At 38.0% G+C, this 18,680-nt stretch overlaps 1 protein-coding gene across 2 annotated transcripts in view; it reads right to left on the bottom strand.

The window, feature by feature from the left end:
- Positions 1 to 18,680, bottom strand: part of ABCB11 (ATP binding cassette subfamily B member 11) — an 88,634-nt gene that overhangs the window by 51,695 nt on the left and 18,259 nt on the right. For both annotated transcript variants that reach the window (XM_047872208.1, XM_047872209.1), the window contains 5 exons: positions 9,790 to 9,877; positions 8,046 to 8,179; positions 6,249 to 6,420; positions 3,307 to 3,431; positions 1,273 to 1,447 (listed from right to left, as the gene is read on the bottom strand). In XM_047872208.1, the coding sequence (XP_047728164.1) occupies positions 1,273 to 1,447; positions 3,307 to 3,431; positions 6,249 to 6,420; positions 8,046 to 8,179; positions 9,790 to 9,877 (694 nt within the window). The remainder of the gene's footprint in view (positions 1 to 1,272; positions 1,448 to 3,306; positions 3,432 to 6,248; positions 6,421 to 8,045; positions 8,180 to 9,789; positions 9,878 to 18,680) is intronic.

Below are 18,680 nucleotides of genomic sequence, written 5' to 3'. Positions count from 1 at the left end.
GAGCTGTCAGCACAGAGCCCAACGTGGGGCTCAAATCCATGAACCGCAAGATCATGACCTGAGCCAAAGTCGGAGGCTTAACTCACTGAGCCACCCAGGGACCCCTACATTTTTTATTATTTAATTGGCATCTGTCTCACCTATAATCTAGGGCCAAAATATTTTATTTAAGAATCTTAGGTGAAACTGCTTCCTATGTCCATGCTTTTAAAATTAATATACTTAATTAAACAATTAATAGGCCAAATGAAACGTGCATTTCATTTGTGTGAGGGCAGGAAGGGGTGGTAACAAATTGTAAATAAACCCAAATGTTCACTTTCATTCAAGCCCTCTGAAGGAAAAGTTCGGCAAGCCATACAAGAAAATAAAAGATTGATGAGTGTGGAAATGCCTTCCATCTGAGAATCAGAACAATGGCAAAAGTCCAGCGGTAATGAGAGGCGCTGTAAGCTAAGGAAGAAAGCCCTTGGGTTAATGAGCTTTATCTCACCCTAGCCACACCTGGTTATCCTGGTATTCACCATGCATGTCGCTTCTCTTTTGTAGCACGCGTTTTCTTCTGCCATTAGGCACTGATGTGATTTTTAAGTATTGCTTTTCTTCCCCACGAAATGATAAGTTACATCAGGAAAAGATCACATTTCTTTTGTTCACTATTGAATCCTCTGCACTTTGTATGGGTCTGGCATATCATAGATGCTCAATAAGACTTTTTTTTATATACTCAATAATTCTTGAAAGAACAACTGAAAAAAATACTGAAAATTAAAGTAGCCATGGCATTCGTGAGAGCACGACTATAGCACAAGCGAACAATAAAAATGGTGGCATTGCCTGTTCAGTTGAGGGTATTACTGGCTTGGTATTTTAGTAACTCATTATGTTTCACAAATACGTCCATTAGCACATATCTTGTACTATTATGAAACTTAACTACATGAGCTGTTAACTTTCAGCTGAGAGATCAATGACTTCCCATTTTCATGGCATATTATCTTTTGGACTCAGTCAGAAAAGTCATTGTTTTACAGCTATAAAATCCTTAGTTAATTGGAAATCATTAAATCTCTGGTTTCATCAAGTCAAATGCTCAGCATTCCTTTACTATAAAATGTGTAGGTTTTGGTTGTTTCTGCAGATGGACTCCACCAAATTATTGATGCTTTCCCCCCCTCAAATACTAAAGGAATAAACAAAACACCTTAACTATGGGGCTTTTCCGAGATGCCAGCAGGAGATGCCATGTCTGGGCTGCTCAGATCTAAGTACCTGGATGAGGGTTCCTGCTGTATATTCTTCATCATCGAGGACAAGTTTGGAGCCATACCAGAAGGCCAGTGCATAGCAGAAGAAGATGAGACACCACATGAATCCAGTAAAGAATCCCATCACTATCCCTTTTCTAATTCCCCAACGCTGGGCAAACACAAGATTTTTCTCATATCTGTGAAGAGAAAGCATTTGAGTCTATGTCAGCAGCAGCAACTCAAGTCAAAATATTCAAAATAGGCACCGTGCAGTGCTTATACTCAATGATCATAATAAAATCACCCCAGACACATAGCGCCTTCATGGGAAGAAAATGACGATCGCGTCCACGTAGTTATTTTGTTTCTTTCAACCCGGCAGTGAAACATGTTGAAGGAATGATGCCTAACAAAGCCTCACGGTTGGTTGATTACCTCTGGGATGAGAACAGTGTGAGGACAGTGAGAACTTTACCCCAAGAGAAAAGAATTTTCAACACAAGTATTTGGACATAAGGGATCTAGTACTATTTGTGCCTGAACTGTTTTATTAAGTCATGCGGCATGCTTTCTATCAGCAAATGATGTAATTGTTTCCCCCTAGGTTTGAGACCTGTGTTTGCACCAACTCATCTCCATACACCTATCCGACCTGTGACCAAGAATGCTATGTCGTAACATGACCCATGGGGTTCACAGCCACAGGACGGGGATAACTATGTAGATATCCAATTCAAGCACTAAGCTCCATTGATTCTATACTCTGGCCATTAATAACTGGCATGGTCTTCAAGCTCAGACACTCTGTAACTGCCTTCTTTTATCCCCAAAAATAAATCCATGGAGAAAATTTCCCATTTCATGGGACAAAAATGAAGGTCTATTCTATGTTACCATTTTCAAAACATTTACATTGCTACTTTTATCAACAATGATTAACATCTTTTATGGTGGAGGAAGTATGCTACTGAAATTTGTTATGAGAAACAAGGTAACTTCACTCTGTAAACCAAAAGACACAAAACAAAAACAAAAAATAAGAAAAGAAAAGAAAAGAGGCTAAGTAGAGATTGTAAATTCTCCTTTCTCTTTGGTAGCAACTGAGAATGACATCATCATTCTAGATCTACTCATTAAAAAGAGTTTAAACTGGAGGCTATTTTATAAAATCAGTACCTGGCATATGGAATGCACTTAAGTACTAGATAAATGGAAGAATAAACAACATTCTTGACAACTGTGCTGTTTTACTCATTTAGGTTTTTATTTTTATTAAGAACTAATCTTCCAGATGGGCACCTGGGTGGCTCAGTCAGTTGAGCATCCGACTTCAGCTCAGGTCACGATCTCAACGTTCTCAAGTTTGAGCCCCGCATCAGGCTCTCTGGTGTCAGCGCAGAGCCTGCTCTGGCTCCTCTGTCTCCCTCTCTCTCTGCCCCTCTCACACTCATTCTCTCTCTTCCTCCCTCTCTGTCTCTTTTTTTATAATAATGCTTACACCTAAAAAAAAATTTAATGTTTATTTATTTTTGAGAGAGAGAGACAGAGCACTAGTGGGGAAGGGGTAGAGAGAGAGGGAGACACAGAATTTGAAGCAGGCTCCAGGCTCTGAGTTGTTAGCACAGAGCCTGATGTGGGGCTCGAACTCAGGATCCAACCATGAGATCATGACCTGAGTGGAAGTCTGATGCTCAGCTGACTGAGCAACCCAGGTGCCTCTGGAACTGCATTTCAGATCACTCCGCGATCTAAACAGTGTTACAGAGGTTTAGCGTGTGTATGTATCCACCACCACAGTTGAAATAAATATCTAACCTAAAATAGCTTTCTAAACATCTCCCACTATAACATTTTCAAAAACACACAGCTAAAGGCTTGGGGGTCCTTGTAATGCTAATGCCCCATCTAATTGCTCCCAGCTGCCTCTCAAACAGAAGCTCCCTCAGGGTATAGACCTAGGTAAAAATCTGCCACTTTGTGCAAAATGGGGAAGATTTCAGGGTGGTATGCCAATCAACAGAATTCTGGAAAGTGGCAGACATTTCAACGAACCAACCTTTCAACCTCTTTTTTCTCACCACCAAAAGCAGCCACTGTTCGCATAGATGAAATGACTTCATCAGCCACTGACCCTGCTTTGGCATAGGCCTTCAATTCATAGTCAGTAAACTTGGACAAACTCTAAAATCCAAAAGAAGAAAATAAGACGTGAAGACCAGGTAATTAGGTAAGTCAACCTGTCACTCAGTAAACATGTGGTGGGTGTTACCAATACAAAACTAGATTCTCGCTGTAACCATGTTCACCAAGGGAAGAATTGCATCCAAGTTTGATCTCTGTTAAACCCCATCCATGAGTGTTTGGTTGCCAGCTTATCAAAATGATTCCATTAGAAGTCAGCCTCAAAAACCTCTCAGAATAAGTCCGAAAGAGGGCATTCAGTGAGACCACAGTGTTTCACTCATTATGCTGATGAAGGTTTTAAGTGAAACTGTGTCCCATTTCATTACTATTGGCCACAGACCATTGCACAGTTTGTGGACAAACACCAGAGACAGAGACTGGTGGTCCGTGCAGGTGCCATGTTAGCCAGTAGAATGGGGGAGAGGTCCCGAGTATGCAAAGGTGTGATGCCACAGAGGTAATTCCACAGGAGAAAGCTCCAGATTAATATTACACCATTTGACTCAACTATAGGGGCTCAACTAGCTTTGCTCTTTACAGAAGGAACTAAAAAGACATTGCCTTTAATGTTTAACAAATTACTTTTTCTAAAATTGGACTTAGATTGAGTTCTAATTAGAATTAATCACCAAAGAAATCCCTGTCACAGATGAAGATACCAAAATGAATAAAAGCAAATATTGTAAAAGATCAACTCAGAAATCTAAAAAATGTATACTACCCAGACTAAAGGAGTTTATCTTCCAAGTTTTTCCAAACTCTTAGCAGCAAAAACCTTCACAAACAAAATCTTAAATGGAGGTTTTGGGTACAAAATAAGTAAGTGTATAATTTTGTTATAACATATTTATGTTACAAGTGCACACTTCGTAAGTTGTGAATTGAAAAGGCAACAATAGGGAAAGTAGGTCTATTTTCATCAACATTAAAATCTGAATTTTACGGACGTTACCGACGATGCTGCAGTTTTTACCACAACCTTCTTTTAACTTATTTCTAAATTATTTATTGAGGAAATCAAGTAGTTGTGAATGTTCACAGTTTTATTGTAATGGCTCATGAAATAATCTCAGGATACTTCAGTAAAATTGATACAAGAGTTTAAAAGATGTGTATGGGAAAATATTTAACGATCACTCATGTTTCTCCTGGTTAAATATAAAAGTCAGACACAGGCAGAAAAACCCACAGTAATGTGTAATATTGATATATTGCCCCCTCCTGCTCTTTTTGTGTGTGGGGGGGTGGGGGGTGGGGGGTGGGGGGGAGTCCTGCTCTTGAATTAGGCCTAGTGAAATTGCTTGCATCATTTTACACAAACATGCACAGACTTGAATTCAAGAAGAAACCAGTGCAGAGTTACAGCATTGCAAATCAGTGACACACTGACAAGAAGTTGAAATACGGGCACTGAGATAGCAAGAGAAACCATGCTCTAAGCGTGTTAAAATCAAGCGAACCAGGCTACATCTCTAACATGTTAAATGAGACATATGATCCATCTGAGTATGGACGTTAATTAATTACAGGCTTGAAGAAAGAGATTCAATGTATTGGGGGTGGGGGGAACTGAATTAAATGTTTGCAGAATCCTGGAAGATCCTCTGAGGAAGGGAGGCTTGGTAGGAAGGACTGTGGTGAAGCTTGTGTGATATGGTGGATTGGAAAAAAATAAAAGCTTATAACTCTGTAGCAATTAATTCTGTGCCAGATGCCATGCTAAGTGCATAACATGGAATATGCCTTGAATCATCCCAATTACTTTGGGAAGGATTAGCCTTATCTTAAAGGTGAGGAAGCTAACACTTTGACAGGCTAAAAATATCTTTCTTGAGCCAGGTGGTAGAACCAGATGATGGACAGTTGAGGGGAGTGAGCTCTTTGCTATTGTCACTCTGTACTACCTGGGAAATGTTTGAGTAATATAGTCGGTGGACTGTAGAGAATATTTTGCTAGAAAATATTATCATGGAGATTGGTTTCCTGTTGCTCAATGATGTGCGTGCGGCTTTTCACCTGAATTCTATTCTCATTTACAGTAAATTATTAGTGTGCCTGATCCCATGAGCTGCTATCGAATGTGTCTGCTCTAAAAGCAGAACATAATTTCTTAATCCTTGGGAGTGTTTTTTAATAGGGATGACTCAAAATTCCTACTCCTACGTTTTTTCTTAGCCTACATACGTGGGGAATGGAAACTGATGGGGACATTGCTCAGAATGGGTCAGGTAACCTCTGTCTGAAACTGATCACACAGCATGGAGAACACAGTTGTGAAGGTAGAAATCTGCATTAGGTGTTTGTTACTGAGCTGGGTATGTTTGTTGGGCCTTTTTGAGGAAAAACGTCAGAGCTTTAGAGACCATAGGAAGCAATAGGCATATCAGAGAATGGGTGGGGGTTTTGGAGTCAGACTCCCTTGTATTTGATCACTTGCTAGCTGTGTAGTCCCAGACAAGTCCCTTTACCTCTCTGAGCCTGCATTTCTTATGTCTAAAATGGCATTAAGACTTTATAAGATTGTTGTAAAGATTAGAGACAATATATATGAAGTTCCTAATAGTGCCTGGCAAAATAGTAAATGCTCAGAAAATGTAGTTGTTATTGTTATTAATACAATAATATTTATGTTATTAAAACATCATCAATCCCTGATCTGTGGAATGTTATTGGATAGTGAGGAATAATCAAACAAAGTAAACTGAAACAGTGATAATATTGACTAAACATACACAGGAAAAAGAAAACAAGTTTCACATTTCTGGCTGTTTCTCAGCACAAAAGTCTTGGAGAGAAGTGAAAAGACATTCTTACCAGACCAATGATGCCTGCTCCAATCCCAATAAGAGGGCTGACAGAGATAATAACCAAGGTCAGTTTCCAACCCTGGTAAAATCCCAACAGGAACCCACTGATGCTTGTGGTCATGCGCTGAATGAAAATGGCCACTTGGTCAGCAATGGCATCATTGACTTTATTAATATCACTAGAAACAAGAGGGGATTTGATCACTAAAACTGAACTTGGTCAATTCAAATGTCCTGCTGAGAAATCCCAGTCTTTCCTTTCTAAGTACTCTTGTATCTGTACCCAGTTGCCCGTGGGAAACAACAGCCTTGCACGTTTTGAAACACTTGATACAGCTTGTGAGTTCGTCAAGTCTCTTTCTCCCTCACAGCCAAGCAAGTTTGTTCCCAACCCAGCTTTCCCAACTGGTGTCCATTCAGTGTTGACAAAGACTTTTAGGAACCACCTTATTTGTCTCTTTCTTTCTTAGGGCTCATATCCTTGGTCTGTCCTAACAAGCTCTTCTTTCCTTCTTCATACCTGCTAAATCCTTTCAGCCTCAAGGAAAAACCCACACACCGCCTAGTTCATAAAAACGTATATAATCCCCGAGGAAGAAGTAATATCTTCCTCCCTGTGTTTGCATAGCAATGTAATTAACCTGTGTATGTGTGTGTACATGTATGTAATTATTGCATTCTGCTTATAGGCAATATAGAATAGTGGTGAAGAGCACAGACTCAGGCCAGCTCTGAATTTGAACACAAACTTCTCCTGGGCTAACTTGCCTTACTTAACCTTCCTATGCCTCAGGTTCTGTCATTATGTCCATCTACAGATGAGGATTAGTTAATATAAGTAAAGTATGTAGAATAGTGTCCGTGTGTTGTAAGCTATCAGTATGTGCCAGCACTGATTATTTACTTGTTCGCACCTTTTATCTCTCCTACTAGGCTGTAAGTTCCCTGAGATCAGGAATTCTGTGGTTTATCTTTATGGTTTGCATAGAGTAAATCCTCCAGAATACTGGTTGAACATAATTATGTTACATTCATATTCCTGGGAATATTCCCATAATCTCTTGTTTAGATGGAGCCAGGAGGGTTTAGGATTTAATAGCAACAAAGGACCTTAGCTATTACCCAGAGGTTTGACAGTTGTATTATAGCAAGGGTAAGTGTCTGTTCAAGGTCATAGTAAGTAAGGGGCAGAACGAGTGCTCGAATCTAAGGGTTTCAACATTTAGTCTCTTATCTTCACTATACTGTTCACTAAGTGTCTCTCATGAGACCTCAACGTTCAATTCAATAGGGTTCAATTGGTTCTAATTACTCAGGACTCATTCAGAATGACTGGAGGGGAGCTATTAATGGCCCCAACTGGTATTTACGTGTAAACTAGATTTAAATTCAGTTTTTTAGTTTGAATCTTTCTCGAGCTATTTTTGATTTTTCTTTGTCTTTGTTTTTATGTGCAGAAATAACCTCAACAGAGCAAGATAATTCGTTCTAATTGTATCATTTTTCCTTATTGATCCATAGATTGTGACATCCCTCAGTCTCTCTTTTGGAGGCCAAATAGCCCTAGCTCTTTTAACTCTTAAGGGCCTACAAACAAAATTTAGTATCCTGGCTATCAACTGTTAATGATCATATTTGATAAAATGTTACTTATGGAAAAAACATGCTACCTGTAAAAGGCCGACTTAAGAGACAAAATGTATCCAAAATAACTGAAAACGTGTCTCCAATTTTTTAACTTAGAAACAAGGGTTCTATTATCCAAAACTCACACATACATTAGGACCTCCTACCGACCACTTACTCGGAAAGTCTTGTGTTCAGCTCTCCCACGGAATTGCAGTCAAACCATCCCATTTCCATTCGCATTATTTTCCTAAAGGAAATTTTTCTCATATTCTGTATCTGATGAGCTGCAGCAATCACCCAAAAGCATATCTGAAAATGAAGCAAGGAATGTTTGGCATTGCAGTGTTAAACATATCCGTGGATTCCTTCTCTTTCCAGAAGAAAACGCTTTCAGTATGAGTGCTGAGAGAAAGAGGAAAGCGATTCGCGGAATGCCGCGTCATGGGAGCTGCGGTGTGAGCCCAGGGCACCTGCTGCTTCAAGCGGGGATGAGAACAGCTGCGGAAAGGGAAGCCGAAGGTTCGGGTGTGAATTTGGCTTTGCCACGTGTAGAGCTAACCTTACTGAGTTCCATGTCTGCGCGAGTAAAGGAAAGCTCACAGTGCCGAAAAGAAATTCTTGCTCCAACTTTTGCATGCCGTTTCTGAGTGTATTTTTCCCGAGAGGCCTGCCAACAAGCATGTTTGTATAGTTTCCAGGCTATTGGACAATGATTTTCAGAGAAAGTAAGACAAAAGTTATGACATAAGCAGGGAATCTACTGATAGTTTTCCCCAACCAGATGTAGTCGGGTTGTCATCAAAATGCCCAGTGCCAGAATGAGAGAAACTGATTCATTTCTTTTTACAGTAAACATGAACTTCCTGGAATTCTCGGATGAATGGAGATTGAGGGGAATAATTATTTTTTTTTCTACAGAAGAAGGCAAAAGATGAAATATTTTTCTTCTTTAATAAGGGTTAAGCATGGGGCACCTGGGTGGCTCAGTCAGTTAAGGTCTGACTTGATTTCGGCTCACATAATGATCTCTCAGTCTGTGAGTTCGAGCCCCACATCCAAGCTCTGTGCTGACAGTGTGGAGCCTGCTTGGGATTCTCTCTCTCCCTCTGTCTCTGCCCCTCCCACACACTCTCTCTCTCACTCTCTCAAAATAAATAAACTTAAAAAAAAATAAGGGTTAAGTAACTCCAAGCCCTCCCATGGCTTAAATCTAGAAAACACTCTAGATTCAGTTTACAGAATTTGAGTTGGAATACAGATTGGTGAGATTTTGGCAAAGAAAGAGAAAAAGAAAGTCAAGTTTGCTTTCCTCCAACTCCTCATGCCTGCCTTTCTCCAGGGTGTTCATATTCTCATTACAAACACATCCACAATTACCTTTTTTTTTTTTTTTTTTTTTTTTTTTTTGAGTTTAGAAGAAAAGATAAGGTCTAGGGGACAGGGAAGGACAGGGCATTGAAATTCAATGTCTATTCATTCACCATCTCTCTAGGCAACTGCTTATGTTTTTCTCCCCATCTGAGAGCAAGAATCCTTCCCCATTCTCTCACCCACCCCCATCTCCAAGTAAAACTGTAGTCCTTAGGGTATCTGAACAACTTAAAAGTTAAAGAGGGGCACCTGGGTGGCTCAGTGGGTTAAGCGTCACACGTCTGCTCAGGTCATGATCTCACCGTTCATGAGTTCGAGCCCTGTGTCCGGCTCTGTGCTGACAGCTCAGAGCCTGGAGCCTGCTTCGGATTCTGTGTCTCCCTCTCTCTCTGCCCCTCCCCTGCTCACATGCTGTCTCTCTCCTCTCTCTCTCTCTCAAAAATAAACATTTTTAAAAAATTTTAAAGTTTAAGAGCGTACTTTGCATTTCATTGTAATGTATTTGAACCCAGAGGTTGATCTATAAATAAAATGAAGGTGCTACTCACTTGAATATATCCTGTGATGAGTACCGACAAAGCGATTCCAGCATAGTAACTGGCAAATTTGATCATTTCACTTTCAATGTCCAGCAACCTTCAAAAGAAGGGGAGAATATTAAGATTCAGAAGTCGCCTCAGGTTTACCAAAGATAACATTTGTGGGTACAGAGGAATTTAAAATATAAAATATGGGTAAGCCCTCTTATCAATGTAGAATTATAATTCGATCTAACCAAATCTCTACATAGACCTCATGGTACCAATCCCAGCAAAGATGCCTACCCCCTTCATCTTTATAGGCAGAACTAACTCATTGGCAGCTGCTGGAAGCCAGGGGCAGTAGGTGGCAGCCCAGGGCTCTGTCCATAGAGTCCCTCCACTCGTGCTCATTGTGCAGTGATGGAGCAAATCACCAGAGAAAGGTTTTATAAAGCCAGACAGTGTCCGAAAAGACACTGGTGAGAGGTGTGGGCTATAAACCAGGAAGCTTACTGTACCTCCTCTAGGAATCTAAGCCAGCTTTTCAGCTCTTCCATCTCAAAGTGACATTGTGAAAAATGTGTGTGTTTCATCATCCCAAAGAAAGAGAAAAACACTTATTAGCCCAGGCCTTCTGCTGACTACAGTGCATGAAGTTTCACTCTCTGGCACAATGTCTAAGATGAACCCAAAGAACTTGTAGAGAATAGCTAGAAAGCCGTAAAGCATTTTTCCAGCACAACTATCATGCTGTGGCACAGGGTTTGGGGCTCACAGGGGCAGTGAGGGGAAGCAAAAATTATTCTGAAATTGCTTTCAGAAAATAATTTTATAATTAGAAAATTAACATAGATTGATAACAGTTCTGACCCTTGAGGATGCTCTAAATTATATCAAGTCCATTTCTTCTTTTTTTAATGTTTATTTATTTATTTTGAGAGAGAGAGAGAGAGAGAGAGAGAGAAAAGAGAGAGAACATGAGCAGGGTAAGAGCAGATGGAGAGAGAGAGAGAGAGAGAGAGAGAGAGAGAGAGAGAAAGAATCCCCAAGCAGACTCCATACTCAGTGCAGAGCTGGCACAAGGCTCAATCCCACCACTGTGAGATCATGACCTGAGCTGAAATCAAGAGTCAGACGCTTAACTGACTGAGCCACCCAGGTGCCCCTTGAGTCCATTTCTTTAGAATTGGAAAGCAGTGTCTTCAGCAGAGATGCTCTCATCCTACATGCTTTCTGCTTCCCATCAGACCTTCCTCTTATGACCCAAGCTTGAATTGTTCTCTCCCTCTACTGAACTTGGACCAAGTGTTGAAGTACAATTTCTTTAATTCAGAACAAACTATGATTCTGCGACAGATTTTAATTGCCATCTTGCACTACTATTCAGTATCTTTATTGAAAATATTTGTTTGTTTTGCTAGATTGCAAGCTACTTGAGGGCAAGAGCTTGGTTTAAGCTGCTTGCTCACACTGCCTGAACCCTTGTACAATACCTTACACATAGCAGACCCAACACCGCAGTGTTTCTTCATTTTGCTTTGACTTTTAAAATACTTATGAGGAAGGGATATGATTGCTTGGTCAACCCCTCTGATAATCTCCAAACCAGCTAATATGTCTGTTCACCACATTCCCAGTCTTTCATGATGGTTGAAAGGGAACCCCAAGCATGGACAAGAGCTAGAAAGTTTACATCCACAATCGGAGGCTCTCACAAAAGTTAAGTATCCTTGTACAGGGTGTGTAGTGAAATATTGTGAGGAAAGACTTCTAAAGGACAAGTTAGTCCATATTGCTAATTTTCTGTTTGTGACATGAAATTTGGGTGTCCAAAATAGACAACTATGAGTATTTGTCAGAAAGTTTTACTTAAGATTTCCTGTGGTGCATTCCTTCTCCAGACACTCTAAGCAGAGGTGATAAAAGGTGTCTCTGTCAGTTATAAACAAACCTACTCAGACTGAAAGTACTGAGCACAGACCCAGCTCCAAGGTTTATTGGGGCAAACTCCCAGAGAATTATATAGGGGATGGTGTGGATAAGCACATGAGTAGTTTATGATTCTGTTCACTCTTGAAGCACCCCAGAGATGAATGGTTAACTTTTTTATTTTACTCTTGGGAATAAGAAGTTATTAGGGTTTTAGAAACTACTTGTGAATATTTCTGGAACAACAGAACAGATCTATCAGAAAAAAAACTGCTAGGAAGGAAAAGAGCAGGCTGCTTTGGTTCCTCCTTTCAGTGCACATCAAATTTTCTTTTATCATCTGGTGGAAAGTTTTCTTGTGGCTGTAAAATCCTGGAAAGGATTCTTTAAAGTGTGGGGGTGATTTGGACCACCAAATGGGCGCCTTTCTTTTTAACAGCAAAATTGACATACATTTACTAGAGTAAATTCAGATTCCCTTGGTTCATTTGTCTAAGGGAGAAGAGGGCAGAAAGATGGCAATTAAAGGGCAAAGGTAAGAGATATTTTACAAATGATTAAGATATGAGGGATTCTTACCTTGCCCTTTATGAAAAATAAATTCACCATAAAATCAAATTACTCAATTTATACTTCAAGGTTTCAGATTTACTAAACCCAGAGGGTTTTCATTTTCAATACCTAGGAGGTCTTTATGACAGGGTGCATTGCTTAACATGGAGTCTTCCTTTCAATGGTTTTCATGCATGGTAGACCCAGTAGTACTGACACTGTAGAGTGAACATCAGTGGCAACTCACAACTGACCACCACAGGTTGGCAGAAATGTGGCCATGTCCTACTCTCAGAATGATGGAGGCTCTGTATTGTTTAATGCACAGGACATCAACCTGTGCACAAATGGCTGATCACTGAGTAAAGCTGCTCTGCAGAACACCCATACACGATGGCTTTCTGCCAGAATGGCTAGAGAATCTATGACAATTTCCAGAATGGCTAGAATTCCCTTTCCGAGAATCTATGACAATTTTTTTTTTCCACCCAGGAAGCCATTTGTTTGTTTTTCATTAAACTTTTCATTTCGAGGCAAGTGTATATTCTCATGCAATTGTGAGAAATAATACAGAAGCATTATATATGCCCTTTGGCAATATCTTGCAAAACTCTAGGACAATATCACAACCGAGATGTTGGCATTGATGTAATCAAGATCGGAACATCCTCATCACCCCAAGGATTCTTCATGTTGCCTTTTTACATCTACACATGCAGCCTCCACTCCCCCCTTAACCCCGGGCTACATCTATTCTCTAGTGCTATAGGTTTGTCATTCAAAGAATATTATGAAGTGGAATAAAGAATATTATGTAACTGGAATCACACAGCATGTAACTTTTTGGCATTGGTTGGCTTTTTTTCACTCAGTATAATTCTTTCATCAATTATTTGCTCCTTTTCATTTTCAAGTACTATTCCGTGGTATAGATGTATCACAGTTTAACCACTCACCCATCGAAGGATGTCTGGGTTGTTTCCAGTTTTTGTCTGTTACAAGTAAAGTTTCTATAACCTTTGTGTACAGGTTTTTGCATGAATGTTAGTTTTAATCTCTCTGGGATAAATCCCAACAGTAGAATTGCTGTGTTATATAACACTTGCATGTTTATTTATTTATTTATTTATTTAATTGCCAAACTGTTTTCCAGAGTGGCTGCGCCATTTTGCATTTCCACCAGCAAGGTATAAGTGATCCAGTTCCTCCACATCTTCACCAACATTTGGTGTCATCACTATTTTTATTTTAGCAATTCTGATAGATTTGTGCTGATGTCTCATTTTGATTTTAATTTGCTTCCCTAACCGCTAATGTTGCTGAGTATCTTTTCATGTGCTCATTTGCCATCTTTATATCCTTAGTGAAATATCTTTTCATGTGTTTTCCCCCATATTCTAATTTGAATTTTTCTAACCACTGAGTTTGGAAAGTTCTTTATATTTTCTAGATCTTAGCCCTTTGTTAGATATATAGTTTGCAAACATACTCTCCCAGTCTGTAGCTTTTCTTTTTCATTCTCTTAACAGGGTCTTTTGCAGAGCAAAAGTTTTTCATTTTGATGAAGCCCAATTCATCAACTTTTCTTTTTATGGACTGTACTTTTAGTGTCAAGTCTAAGAGCTCTTTGTCTAGCCTTAGACATGAAAATGGTGAGCTACACATTTTTCTAAAAGTTTGGTTTATTTTTTACATTTAAGTCCATAATCCATTTTGAGCTATTCTGTGTATGGGTTCATTTCTTGCCTATGGATGTCAAATTATTTAGGCACCATTTGATAAAAAGTTTGCATTTCCTCTATTGAATTTCTTTTCCACCCTTGTTAACAATCAGTGGGACATATTTGCACTGGTCTATTTGAGTTCTCTATTCTGTTCTTCTGTCAATACAACACAACCTTGCTTTAGCCATATAACATATCTTGAAATTGAGTAGACTGTTCCCTCACACTTTATTCTTCTTTTTCAAAGTTGTTTTAGATATTCTAGTTATTTTTTTTGACTTCTCATATAAATTTTAGAGTAGTCTTGTCTCTATATACAAAAATATCTTGATGAGTTTTTAATGGAAATTTTATTAAACCTGTATTATTAGTTTGGGGGAAATGAGATTTTTCTTATACTGAATTTTCCAATTCATTAACAATATATGTCTCTTCATCTGTTTAGATCTTTGATTTCTTTCATCAGGAGTTTACATTTTTCAGCATGTAAGTCCCATGTATGTTTTATTAAATTTACAACTAAATACATTTTTAAAGCAATTTTAAATGGCATTATGTTTTGAATTTTGGTGTCCACATGTTCATTGCTAGTATGCAGAAATAGTACTAAATTTTGTATATCTATTTGGTATTTTATGACTTTGCCAAACTCATTTACTGGTTCTAAGATATTTTCGTAGATTCTTTGGGATTTTCTATGTCCACAATAATATCATCTTCAATATAATTGGGTGTATTTCTTCCTTTTAGGTCTGTATTTTGTTTTCACTTAAAATGTTTTTGGTTGTAATAAAAAATACATAACATAAAATTTGCCAACTTAACCACTTTTAAATGTATAGTTCAATAGTGTTAAATATTAAATCAGTATTCCTTTCCTTCCTTATTGTATAGGCTAGAACTTTGAGCACTGTGTTGAATAATAGTGGTGAAAGCATATATTCGTGCCTTGTTTCCAGTCTCAGGGAGAAAGCATTTAATCTTTCACTTTTTTTTTCCTTACTTTGTTTTTATTTAAAAAAAAAATTTTTTTTAATGTTTTTAATGTTTGTTTTTGAGAGGGAGAGAGAGAAAGAGAGACAGCATGAGAGGGGGAGGGGCAGAGAAAGAGGGAGACAGAAAATCCAAAGCAGGCTTTGCGCTGTCAGCTCAAGGTTAGACATGGGTCTCAGGCCCGCCACCGGAAGATCATGACCGGAGCCGAAGTTGGATGCTCAACCAACTGAGCTACCCAGGCGCCCCTCAATCTTTCACACAAAAAAGCTGTGGGAGTTTTTTGTAGATGTTCTTTCTTAAGTTGAGGAAGTTCCTTTCCATTACTAGTTTTCTGAGAGTTTTTGTTATGAATGGGTGTTGAAATTTTAAGTGCTTCTTCATCTTCAATGAAGATCATCATGTGGTTTTATATATTAGCCTGTTAATGTGGTAGATTACGTTCACTGTTTTTCTAGTACTGAACCACATGTGCTTCTCTAGAATATACTCTACTTGGTGTGTAATTCTTTTTTATATATTGTTAATTCAATTTGCTAGTATTTTGTTAACATTTTGCATCTATATTCATGAGGAATATTAATCTGTGCTTTTCTTTTTTGTAATATTTTTGGCTGGCTTTTGGATCACAGTAATACTAGCTTCATAAAATGAATTAACTACTCCCTCTTATTATCTGGAAAATATTGTATAAAGCTGGTGGTAGTTTTTTTTTTTTTTTTTTGAAACATTAGGTAGAATTCTCCAGTGAAATCACATGGACCTGGAGATTTCTTTTTTTAGAGTTTTAAAATTATAAATTCAATTTCTTAATAGGGCTATTCTAATTATTTGTGTCACATTGGGTGAGTTGTGGTAGTTTGTTTTTGCAATTGGTTCATTTTTCTAAGTTGTCAAATCTATGTGTGTAGACTAGTTACAGTAGTTCCTTGTTGCCCCTTTGATGTTTGCAAGGTCTACAGTAATATCTCATCTTCCACTCCCAGCATTGGTCATTTGTGTCTTCTCCCTTTTTCCTTTGTCAGTTTTGATAAAGGTTTGCCCATTTAACTGATTTTTTTTCAAAGAACTAGATCTTTGTTTCATTGATTTCCTGTATTGTTTTTTTTTATTTTTATTATACCCTCTCATATGCTTTCGGTGGACTTATTTTGCTCTTTTCCGAGGTTCTTAAGTTGGGAGCTTAGATGTTTAGTTTGAGATGTTTCTTCTTTCGTAATGTATGCATTTAGTGCTATAAATTTTCCTCCCAGTACTGCATGAACTGTGTCCCACAGATTTTTACATTTTGTGTTTTCCTTTTCATCTAGTTCAATTTTTAAACTTTTCCCTTGACACTTCCTCTTTGACCTATGAATTATTTAGAAGTGTACTGTTTGATTCCCAAGAATTTGGGGGGTTTTCCATTTATCTTTCTGTTACTGATTTCTAGTTTGATTCCATTGTGGTTAGAGAATTTACTCTATTATTTCAATTATTTTATATTTTATTTCAATTATTTTATATTTATAAGCAAATTGAGGTTTGTTTCATAGCTCATAGGGTATGGTCTGTCTTGGTATGTGCTCTGTAGGCACTTAAAAAATGTGTATTATGTGGTTGTTGAATGGAATGTTCTATACATGTCGTTTAGATCCTGTGGCTGCTGGTATTTAGATCTTCTATATCCTTGATAATTTTATGTCTAGTTGCTCTTTCAATTGTGGAGAGATGGTAGTTAAGGGTTCTACTATATTTTTGATTTGTCTATTTTTCCTTTCTGTTCTGTCAGTTGTTGCTTCACAAGTTTTGCAACTCTGTTTGGTGTGTATACATTTAAGATTGCTGTGTCTTCCTGGCAGATTGACTTTTTCACCTTTGTATGATGGTCCTCTTTGTCTCTGGTAAATTTCTTTATTCCAAAATCTAATTTATCTTATATCAGTATAGTCATTTCTGCTTTCTTTTGACTAAGGTTTGCATGAAAAATCTTTTTCCATGGACTACTCAAACTGTTTTTATATTTTTATTTCATTTTATTTAAGTAATCTCTACATCCAACATGGGGCTCAGACTCACAACCCCAAGATCAAAAGTCACATACTCTACTGACTGAGCCATCCGAGGTGCCCTCAAACATTTTTTAAAATTCAAAGTTGATTTACCTGTAGTGTTTTTGAGTATATCTCTTTGTATAGCTTTTTTAGTGGTTGCTCTAGGAGTTATGTTATAAATATAATATATATATGTATATATATGTGTATATATATGTGTATATATATATATATATCGCTTATTATAATCTGCTGGTGTCATTTTATCAGTTTGTATGGAGTGTAAAAACACTATCTCCCTTTATATACCTTTATTCTCCTCTGTTAATACTATAATTATCTTTACTATTTCCAAATCAAATTCACATCAAACAATGTTACAATAGGATGATATCAAACAGTGTTGGCAGTTTTTACTTCCACCTTTAAAAATAAGTCAGAAAACTCAAGCGGAGGAGGGAAGTCTACTATGTTTACCCATGATTTTGCTTACTATGTTCTTCCTTCTTAATGTCCAAGATTCTTTTTATTATTTCCTTTCTGTTCAAAGAGCTTCCTTTAGCCATTCTTAAGTAAGTCAGCTGGCAATAAATTCTCTGAATTTCCCTCGTCTGAAAATGTCTTGATTGTCTCTTCCACGGAGGTTGTGATGAATGTCCTCACCCTCTGATCCCATGCAAGCAGGCAGGGAGAGAGGTTTCTCTTTACAGTGGGGGTGCTTCAACTCTACATATTCTTCACTGACACCACAGAGGTGGGGTGGGAGACAGACACAGCAGGGGCTCAGTGATACCTGGTAAAGGTGGAAGTCTAGGCCCAACTCAACCTTTGCTAGCATGGGTAAGTGTGAGGTTATGTAGTGTTTTTTGTTTTTGTTTTGTTTTATTTTCCTGTGGTGTTGGCTTGAGTAGAATAGTGATATAGTTATTGCCTGAGATTTTTCTGTTAGGCTGCCTCTTTGTGGTCTACTATCTAGGAAGAGCAGAATTTTATTAAGTCCTTTGTGGTTTGTGCTCACTGGTTTTTCCAGATTGCAGCTTTCCCAACACCCATGTGTGGTACATATGAGGCCTAAAAATAACCCAGGGAACTCACAGCCATGTCATGATTTGAGTCCTGAGAACTCTAACCTTCTTTTATCCACTTTTTAGACTACTATGTTTGTTTTATATGTAATGGATTAAATAATCCAATCAAACAGCAGAGATTGTCAGACTGGATAAATCTAAAAAACAAACAAACAAACAAGCTCCAACTGTAGACTGTCTACAGGAGACACATTTTAGATTCAAAGATATGAACGAGTTAAAAGTAGGATGGAAAACGATATGCCACGGCAAAGAGCAACCATAACAAACCAGAGTGGCTGTACCAATATAAGACCAAATAAACTTTTAAAAATTGTTATTGGGAATAAATGTTCTGTAATTATAAAAGGACCAATCTGTCAGAAGATTATAACAATCAGAAGATTATAACAATTATAAACATATATTCATCTAAAAACAGAGTTCCCCAATACATGAAGCAAAGTCTGACAGATTCAAGAGTAGAAATAGGTAGTTCAATAATAATAGTCAGAGATTGCAATTCTATACTTTGCATTGGATAGAATAACCAGGAATAGAAGACTTGAATAATACCACAAACCAATAGACCTAACAGAAATCCTTTGAACATTCCATTC

Source organism: Prionailurus viverrinus, chromosome C1 (assembly GCF_022837055.1).
Source record: "Prionailurus viverrinus isolate Anna chromosome C1, UM_Priviv_1.0, whole genome shotgun sequence".
NCBI classification, from domain to species: domain Eukaryota; kingdom Metazoa; phylum Chordata; class Mammalia; order Carnivora; family Felidae; genus Prionailurus; species Prionailurus viverrinus.
This window is presented reverse-complemented; position numbering and strand designations above follow the sequence as displayed.